This window comes from Coffea eugenioides, chromosome 10 (genome assembly GCF_003713205.1).
Source record: "Coffea eugenioides isolate CCC68of chromosome 10, Ceug_1.0, whole genome shotgun sequence".
In the NCBI taxonomy this organism is placed as follows: Eukaryota; Viridiplantae; Streptophyta; class Magnoliopsida; order Gentianales; family Rubiaceae; genus Coffea; species Coffea eugenioides.
This window is the reverse complement of record NC_040044.1, coordinates 2,011,213-2,020,536: the sequence shown is the minus strand read 5'-3', so window position 1 is coordinate 2,020,536 and position 9,324 is coordinate 2,011,213. Positions and strand designations below refer to the sequence as shown.

At 35.8% G+C, this 9,324-nt stretch overlaps 1 protein-coding gene across 3 annotated transcripts; it reads right to left on the bottom strand.

Moving 5' to 3' along the window:
* Positions 1-2,583: 2,583 nt before the first annotated feature.
* On the bottom strand, positions 2,584-8,119 carry LOC113748616 (transcription factor bHLH110). 3 transcript variants are annotated; one of them, XM_027292096.1, is made up of 8 exons: positions 7,745-8,116; positions 7,419-7,601; positions 6,262-6,958; positions 5,450-5,575; positions 4,770-4,835; positions 4,194-4,259; positions 3,356-3,415; positions 2,584-3,109 (listed from the first exon to the last, which is right to left on the bottom strand). In XM_027292096.1, the coding sequence occupies exons 2-8, from the start codon at positions 7,583-7,585 to the stop codon at positions 2,966-2,968; spliced, it is 1,326 nt and encodes a 441-aa protein (XP_027147897.1). In that variant the 5' UTR covers positions 7,586-7,601; positions 7,745-8,116; the 3' UTR covers positions 2,584-2,965. The 3 variants fall into 3 exon arrangements, with proteins under 3 accessions (XP_027147897.1, XP_027147896.1, XP_027147898.1); XM_027292095.1 differs by having other exon boundaries at positions 7,419-8,116; XM_027292097.1 differs by lacking the exon at positions 3,356-3,415 and having other exon boundaries at positions 7,419-8,119.
* Between the last annotated feature and the right edge of the window lie 1,205 nt (positions 8,120-9,324).

Below are 9,324 nucleotides of genomic sequence, written 5' to 3'. Positions count from 1 at the left end.
TATTTATGACCTTTCATGAGAGATCTAAAAGTTTGCTGGTTTGGATGGCATCAGCACCAGGTTACTGACAGGAGCCGCACTGCCGGCGGTCGAGGATATCCATCACTCCAAAAGTGTGGATGACTGCCACGTATTCGACTACTCCAACCGAGATGGTCAGGATCTGGATAAGGTTCCTTCTTAGTTCTTACACCAATTTGCCAAACTCAGGGTCCCCTTGCGCAAAATTCCAGGGACCCAATTTTAGATGCTAGAACCTCCATCTTGATCTTAAATTGTTGAAAGTTGACGGATGGGATCAAATCACGACCTCTTCTGTATAGCCATTGGCGCATCTGATCTCCATCGTTAATTACTCTTTTCTCTGTGATTAAATAATTATTATTTACACAAAATTTATTTATTTTTATAACAAATATATTTTTTAACATAAGTTTTTATTTCATATACGTGATAAAAAGTGTTATAATAATTATTTTAAATAATCATTTGTACAAACTTCTGTCCAACCCATATTGAAGGGGGAAGGGAATAATCCCCACCATTTTTTTCTTTTTCTTTTTCTTTTTTTTTTTTGTTTTATAAAGTTTGACTTTTGAACCTTGCTGTATTCTAAAGGCTGTGCGTTGGCAGAAAACATTTGTTATAGAGGTTGCCGGTGGAAATTTGATTTATACTAATTGAGAATTTGTCTGTCTAGATAACTTGCACCTTAATTAAAGACGAAAAAATCAATAGCCAACAATATGATTGGTACATAATAGAAATTAAAAAATGAAAATCATGATGTTGACAACAACCAATTTACAAAACCAAAACTGTTTATGCTATTCTAGTTAAGAATAGCTGCCAATTTGTGTTTTAAATTTGGCATAAGCACGAGGACATCTGACCTCCAATGTTTTTTTTTCCTAAAATTGTAGGCAATAGGTAAAGGGTAGAACTTAAGAAGCGGGAAGGAAATAGATGGGATTTGAACCCAGACTTCTAATATTTGAGGTCTTAACTTATCCACTAGATCAATGTTTCATCAGCATATGATCTCAAAGTAGTAAACTATGAATTTTTATTTTTTTTTAGGAAAAGTTGGGATATTGAGTGTGTTTGGATAATTTTCGAATTATTTTCGGATTACTATGAAGTGATATTGAGTTGTGAATCTTGCTAGTAACTAGAAAAAATTATTTTCTAAGGTTATTTTTTTTTTTTTTTTTTTTTTTTTTTTGTCAAACATTTTCTAAGGTTATTTGGTTGATGGAAAATGTTTGTGTTTGGGGGGTAGCGCGTGGAAAGTTGATTAATTGTACTGGCCACATAACTTGCTTCTTACGCAATGACAAGCGAATCAATGATTGGTTCATTACAAAATTAAAGATGTGGACAGCAATTAAAAATGAAAACCGAAATTGTTTATTCCATTATAATTAGAGTAGCTGCCAAATCTTGGATAAATGTTTTGAACTTAGGGATCGGATGGCTATTAATTTGTGAAATTTGGCATAAAAAATGTTTGGGACTTCAATTCATTGACAACGAATATAGGTGCCCAAATCACTCTTGTTAGCTCAACCTTTTTTTTTGTGTGGGGTTAGTTGAGTTCAACTTAGTTATATATGGTGTTTAAGAATTTGCGCAAGGCGGAAATAGAACTCATGAAGTCGTACGGTTAAAAGTTTGGGCGTGAGTTCCGCTTATAAATAGAGGCACGTTCTCACAGATGGGGCGGTTTATTTGGCTGTAGTTACAAAAAGATGAGATAGGGTAGAAGAAAGGGATCCATGTTGCGTGTCCTTTCCTTATACTGCACAAGAATGAGTTGCATTCGAAGGAGGTTTAAATTTCAACCATACGAATAGTGATTTTTTAGAAATATGGAATGTTGTGTAAATTTTTTAAAAATTTTTGGTACAATTGAGGGCAGCATGTATTTAGGTATATTTATCGATATACTCTCATTTGGTACATTTAAAGTTTTGATTTATGGAGACATCTAAGTATTTCTGAAATATGAAATTATTTTGCAACCGCTTTTGCATCGAGTACAACTCATATAAACTTGTGCGTTGGTGTAATTATTGAAATTGTGTTATAGACACATTTAATTAAAGTGTGGCTTTTGTTGTGCAATTAACACAATAATATATTAACACGTTGTGTAATTAACATGTTGCTATAACTAGCCGTGTTGGAGGGCATTCCTTTATCCGAAACAATTTATGTCTCCTTTTGGGCTATTTTCAATGACATTTGTAGGGATCTTTTGGGAATAGTAAAATTATAAAAGCATTAATAAAGTAAAGTGTACAAGTGTGTGTTGCAATTAGAATGTACTATTATTAGTTTTGTTATATTTGATGACTATTTGTTTCTAGAATATACTATTATTTATCCAATGAAAAATTCTCTTTAACTACAGGTATCAAACACTCGCACAATGCGTGGGCACTTCCCCCTAGTATTCTTCCATAAGATTGCAATTTTCTTTGTTCAATTTATTTATTTATTGCGGAGAAGATATGCTTGCAAATTTATGTCCCGCGCTTTGATTGCTAGCCAAGAAAGCATCTAATTCTTGTACGAAAGGCAAGCAGGCATTTATTTCAGAAAATAATAGAAAAACTAGAAACTAGTTTACATGAAGGTGGATCATGGACACCACTCCAGCTAGTGTTAAATCTCAATCATATATTGACTCTTAATGGATCAAACTTGGTCCATCCTGGGCTTTGCTTTTCAATGCTGTTTGGTTTCAGAATGACCAAATTTGCTCCACTAAAGCTTGCAATTTGCAATCATTCTCACAAAGGCAGTCAAAAGGTGGAAGTAAATATGCATCAACGCAAAATGTTGGGCAAAGATTGAGCAGCAGCACTGCCTTGCCCAGTTGCCCCCGCCTAATTTTTTCTTTTCAATTTGAAATAGTAGCTAGGAAACCCGCTGCCAAATGGAGGCGGAGGCCTCTAACTCAAGTGCCACCACCGAAGCTAGGCGGCGGCCAGACGCCCCCGCCACCGTCAGCCACATAAGACAAGCACGACATTGGCACCAGGCACAGCCCTCGGCTTCGGAGATCTCGTTTTCTTTCTTCACCTCCGTTCTCCATAGCACCCTGAAAATATATAACGCACCACCTTTTCAGATACTTGCAATTGACTCAATTTCTTACACCAAGCTGCCTGCCTAATAGGCGGAAAAACAAAAGCGATGCAACTTCTTTTATTTTTAACTTTTCCTTTGAAAAATAAATAAATGCCAACAAGAAGAGAATAAGATGACAAGAATTAAAAGAAACAAATTAATTTTCTCCGCCTTTTTTTTTTTCTTTTATAAATGTAAGTGCATCCCATTTGCTTACCCCATGCACGGTTCTACTGGACTTGTTGCGCGACGACTTTAGATATGGGACGCTCAGTGTCTACAATAAAGAGCAGAATCGTAACTCAAGAAGAAATTATGCAAACCAGAAGATATATAATTATCATCATATATATAATTATGTCAAGAAATTAGTTTCCACACTCAGGGGATGATGATCAATGTTCAGCTGCTGGACCTGTCGCCCTCAACAGTCCTTATCTTCCTTAGAGCGTGTGACGCTATATATACTTAAGCTCACTCCTTAATAATGAATGGTGATTCTTAGCGTGTTCGAAGAGTGGTTTTATCATTTATGGAAATAGGCAGAAGAACAAATTTGTGGGCTCAATGCATGGTTTTCCCAAGCATATGGGCAGTGCTAACTGTTGAAATTTAGTCACATGATCAACTATATACAAATTAAAGATGATATATATGATGCATGTTGTGGTATATGCTAGATTTTTTTTTTTCTCAAACACAAAATATCTTACTCTTTTTATTCGTCTTAGAACAGTAGCGATGCTTATTCCGTCTTCTTGATTGAAAAAGTAGCAATATCTTACTCTTTTTTGATTTTTGAATGAACCAAAATCTGGCATCTCTGCAAATTTTATTGTTGTCTTAATGGTACTCAGTGACACAGTAGTATTATGCAGCACAAATTTGAGATAATGTCTAGTCAGATTAGTACAGCTACCGTTAGAGAAAAGCAGTGATAATACACATGGTTTTGGTAACAGGAGCAGTGGAATTATGCATGAGGCTGTCTAGCTGTGTCACAAAAAACCAGGGACCAGGAAGAAGAATGTTTCTGTAAGGTGCAAAGAAGGTACCTCAACTTGGTTTTGAAGGAATTTGATATACCCGATGGCCTCCATTAGTACGGATGCTGTGTCAGTCTGCAATATTCTCCATTCCACGTGATTGGGAAAATAAAACAAATTACTTGTAGAAAACCAATAGATTCTTCGTGGTAAACGAAATTAATTAAGAACAAATTAACTAGATGCAATGCAACCTTAATGTTCTCTCTCCAAGCCATCCATAAGACAACCTTAAAGCTTAAGCATGTTGAGGAAGCATGCAGTTTTTTGGCTGTATCTAATGACTACTAAAATTCCTGATCCACACCCTTTAGTCAGATGGTACTTAAATTAGGCTTTAGCGCGTGATTGGGAAAATCAGCAGAATTTTCGTCCTTGTACATATGATAGATCTACTTCAATGCCCCAGAAAGTAATCAACATGTTGGAATCACAATCAGCAGATGGCAACTCCGAAGTGCAAAGCTCTAACAGCTGTTCATCAATAATATGCCAATCTATGATTCTACGGCTATGACAACTTTTATGCTTTAATGAAGTCTTTCGATGATTAAACGCCAATTACTTTGCAAGATAAAGAAGTACCTTGCCAAAGGGTGCTACCAACTGTTGAAGAGCTGCAATTCTGTCTCCTAGCTTTTCTTTTCTGACCTGGTTCAAATGACAAATCATATACCGTGAATATATGAGAATCATGTGATGGTTAAAAGTAGTCTCAATTAACAAAAGTTATGGCGGATTAATTCCAACTTGTAGTATCAAATTATTCTACATGCAAACTTTAATGCGACTCCTCGAAATAAGTTGAATTCCTTTTGGCATTTACTTATTCTCCTTGACAATATACTGAAACAACTTCTTTACTCAGATTTAAACATTCTTACTGTTTAGATTATTGCTATATTTTGGAATTTTTATAGAAAAATGTATTGTAACAATTTGATATATGTGAGATAAAAAGGTGATTGAAAAATGTGTTCACAGAAAAACATAAAAAATTTTCAATGAAAAATCACAATCCAAATAATGACTTCTCTACTCTTATTGAATGTAAAATATTCATCAGAAGCAAACTGTCAAAAACCAAAATCTATCATATTAAATTATGACAAATAGGATAATTTCAGGGTATAAAATTCTTCTTCTTCTTCTTCTCTCCTCTTTTTATTTTTTTTCATTTTGGAAGAAATTTAAGGGTATAAGCTCATTTAGTCTAATGTAAACAAAAGCATTTCTATGATGATACCTAAATAATAGTTCATTACCTTAAAGGGTGGGCAGGAAGCTCGGGACTCTGATCTTGATCTCTTCGGTGCTGCTTGAGGTACCTTTGGTTCCAGACTAATGTCGGACCTTTTTGTTTCCGTTACTCCATAGCTTAAGGGTGTTATCTTCAATAAACAATAAGCAAAACTTAGCTAAATAATTCTAGGTAGACATCATATCAAACTCGAATCAAAAGGGCGGAATTTCTAAAAGAAGTTAACGGAAAAGGAAAGGAGAAAAAAAAAGATCGGTACAAAGTATAAAGCTGATCAAGTAGCCTTTAATTACAGAAAAAGAAGAAGCTTTTCTTTTGATTAGGGATCATTTTATTCAAAAGAAATAGGAAAAAATTCTCACTTTTATTTTTTTTCCTGGTCAAATCATCCAAGGGAAATCTAGTGTAGTATACGAATCTCGTCTGTTCTCTTACCAGTCTTCAAAATGACTGTACATAAATGCTTCTATCAGAATATTTACTATTCATGTCTAAAATTGTCACGTCAAACGTTGGCAGATGGACAAAAAAAAAAGAAAAGGGAATACATCCGAGCAAAAAGAAAAGGTAACCGAAATCATGTTAAGAATCTATCCCATTTTGGATAAAGGCTGATTTTTCCAGAGGAACTACCATGCTCAACACGAACTAAAAGAGGTAGTTAATTTAACATCTCATGAACTATATGTTTACTATCGATATAGAAATTAGTGTATACATGAATCACCATTTGGCCAGGAAACGACACATGCATGCGTAGAATTACTTCAAATTGGAGCCGTAGGAAGATACACAAGGGAAAAAGAACACACTCACATTGCTAGGTTCCGATATTGGCATTGGAATTGATTGACTCAAGTAATCATATCCGTAAGAAAGGCTTCCATTCTTGGAAAGACCGAGCTGATCTACCATAGGCAGGCAAAAAATCCCACTAAATCTTGCTGAATTTAAGAGATCCAAAGCCTGGGAATTCATATGGAACGAGCTAGAGTTCGCCAAAGGTGTTTGATTAATCTCTGAGACGTTTATGGTAGGATATATCTGACTGAAGGTTCCTCTTTTAGGTGTAGCTCCCAGACTTGAGCTAGAAGAAGTACTACAGTACAATTCCCCGGGACAAGATCGATGAAAATCATTATTTCGATCTCCAGAAGACAATGATCTAAGCAAAAGCTTAACATTTGGATCGTTTATTTCCCTGTTCTCGTTCCTTCTATAATCAGTGGCCTGAATTGGTAGCTGTACGTCTTCTATGCTTGATGATGGGCTGCTAATCATTTCGCTAAAATTTGAGTAGGACTCTGAAAACTCTCGCTTAATCATCTCAAGCTGCAAATCATGGGAAGACTGATTGGTGAAATTATTTCCTCTACTACCATTAGCCCAGCTGAAGCTGAAGTCTTGAGTCATGGAACCATTGAGAGAAGACACAAGGATATCGTTTTGCAGCCTTGGGTTTCTTGAATTTAGGATGGCCGTATTTGCAGCTGAACCAAATCCAGCGCTATTCCTACAAAAGAGATTATAGAAAGAAAAAAAAATTGAGTGGAGCTAAGAACCCTAAACCCTAGTTAAGTGAAAGCAATAAAGAAATAGCTTAAAACTCAAGAGTGGTTTGGTGATTCCTTCACTCATTTTTTCTTCCAAACACTCCAGTGGACTGCATAAAATCATAAGCCTTTTTCTTTTTTGGCATTTCCCGAATTCAAGAGTTCAAGAAAACATGAAAAAGTTAAGTTCGAGCTTGAAAGCACTTTTTGATTGACGTACGTACAAAATATAAATCAATAGAGAATGTGAAAAAAAAAGGGAAAAGAAGAGATAGATTCCAAGTGCGATGAACAATCCATAATGGTGTAGTAAAGTAGCCAAAATATCATCATTACCTCATGTAAAGTAAACTTAGTTGTGGGCTTAATTTGTTGGCGAACGTTTGTATCTTTTAGAGAGAGAGAGAGAGAGAGACTTACAAGTTGGTGTTTGGGGTCCAGGCATGAGAGCCTAGGGCAGCACCAAAACCTGAAGCGCCTAAAGTAGTAGTAGAAGTAGAAGAAGAACCAACAAGCTGATGACCTTGAAGAGGATGTTGTTGTTGGAGGTGGCGGTGGTGATGAGGGATTTTTGAAGTAGATTCCATTATGAGAATAATGATACTGATATATATTTAAATCACTTGAAAATCCCAAGAAGTAACTGAATTAATTTAAGCAGGAAATGTAATGAAATCTAAAGAAATCCTTGCTAGCTCTAAGCAAAGAAACACTAGTTCTTGATCAGGTGTCACCCACAATCATACCTTGCTTTGCTTGCTTTTAGCAACTTTTCATAGTTTTCCTCTTTACTCTTTCAAAGTCCCTTCTTAAAGCAGCCTTGAAAAGAAAGAAAGAAAGAAAGAAAGGGGACTTGAAATGAATAATCTTTCTGCTCAGACCTTCAACACTCTCTTTCAATGAATATATATATTTATATTTTTTTTTGCCCTTTCACTTTTCAGTCAACTTTTCGGACCATCTCATACACAAAATAAATAACAATATCATCTCTCTTTTCTTTTGCTCTGTGAACTATGGTGGCGCACTTTTACACTCTGCAATTACAGGAGGATGATTATGGTTTCCCTACGCGATGATTAAGATCTCTGCCTTCGATCCCAAGGCTTTCAACAAAAGTCTGAGGAGGGAAATGATGGTGGTCATGCCTTCTCTCATAACCACATGTTCTAGGCCTTTATATTGTATTCGGTTGGTATCTAATGGAGGCAAGCACACAGGAGCCCCAAAGGGTGGATAGATAATGGACATCTTGGTCCGGCTCCTTTGTATTCTCCTCCTCAATGAATCCTAGTGGTCCATATATCGAAAGGTAAACACAAACGAGGGAAAAAGAGAGAAAGAAAATAGAACAAGGACAAGGTAATAAACATTTAAAATGTAATTGCAAAAGAGAAAGGATAAAGCTAGAAACTTAATTGCGTGTAGCATTTCATTTGCTAATACGTACTAATGGTGTTACTTTTTTAACTACAAGTAAAGCCAGCAGTAAATCCTTGTAGCCCTCCTCGATCCACTTTGGTTCAAGGCTTCTAGCCTTTTATTTCTTTTCGGCCCTAGCTAGGCTTCTAGCCTTATGCTTCTGTCATGTATACAATAATAAAGATGTACGTATCATTAATTTAATTTTTAAATACGCGATGGACAAAATCTTATAATGTTTCGAACCTCAAATGCTGCCTTTACGACGATCATAGAAGATTACTGTTATTTTACCAGCTCTAATGGAAATATTTAGGTGGTTAGACAATTTTGCAATGTGGTGAATTATCAAAGCATTGAAATAAATGTTGCAACTCCTTTTCTTTTTCCCCCCAGAATAGTAAGAGACGCCGAGTTCTCACCTTGTGGTCTGGCTTAATTATCAGGCGAAAGCTAGCTTCAGTACTTATTTTTTTCTATATCCTTCAAATTTTCAACAATCTCTTTTGCAAATGTTGGTGAAAACTCTAGAATTCTTCAAGTACCTTTTTCCCGCAACGAGTTTAATTAGTGCTAGCTTAAAAGACACGTACCAATGTACCACAGACGCAAAAGGATTCCATTTGCCCACAAAAAAACAATGAGATGGGGGATTACATATCCAGTAAGACTAGTCAGTGAGAATTTTGTTTTCTTTTTGGCGATTTCTTCAGTTACGTACAAGGAAGATGTGCGCATACAGAACTCTCGTCAACGAATTGTGAAAGTCTTCGCGGAGCGATGGAGTGGTAATAGACCCAAGAGGAATGAACAAGGCGCCATGATAACATGAAAAACATATTTGTGGGGGACCATTGAGAACTGAAAAGGCCACATATTGTTGTTGTACTTGATGACATTATTA

What these genes read in the sequence shown, in the direction of transcription:
- LOC113748616 (XM_027292095.1), bottom strand. Translation starts at nt 7,585, where the DNA reads ATGGAATCTACTTCAAAAATCCCTCATCACCACCGCCACCTCCAACAA. An exon ending in TGGTAGCACCCTTTGGCAAG is followed by an intron (nt 4,260 to 4,769) that starts GTACTTCTTTAT and finishes AGAATATTGCAG; the next exon opens with ACTGACACAGCATCCGTACT. An exon ending in CCAGTAGAACCGTGCATGGG is followed by an intron (nt 3,110 to 3,355) that starts GTAAGCAAATGG and finishes ATATATTTTCAG; the next exon opens with GGTGCTATGGAGAACGGAGG.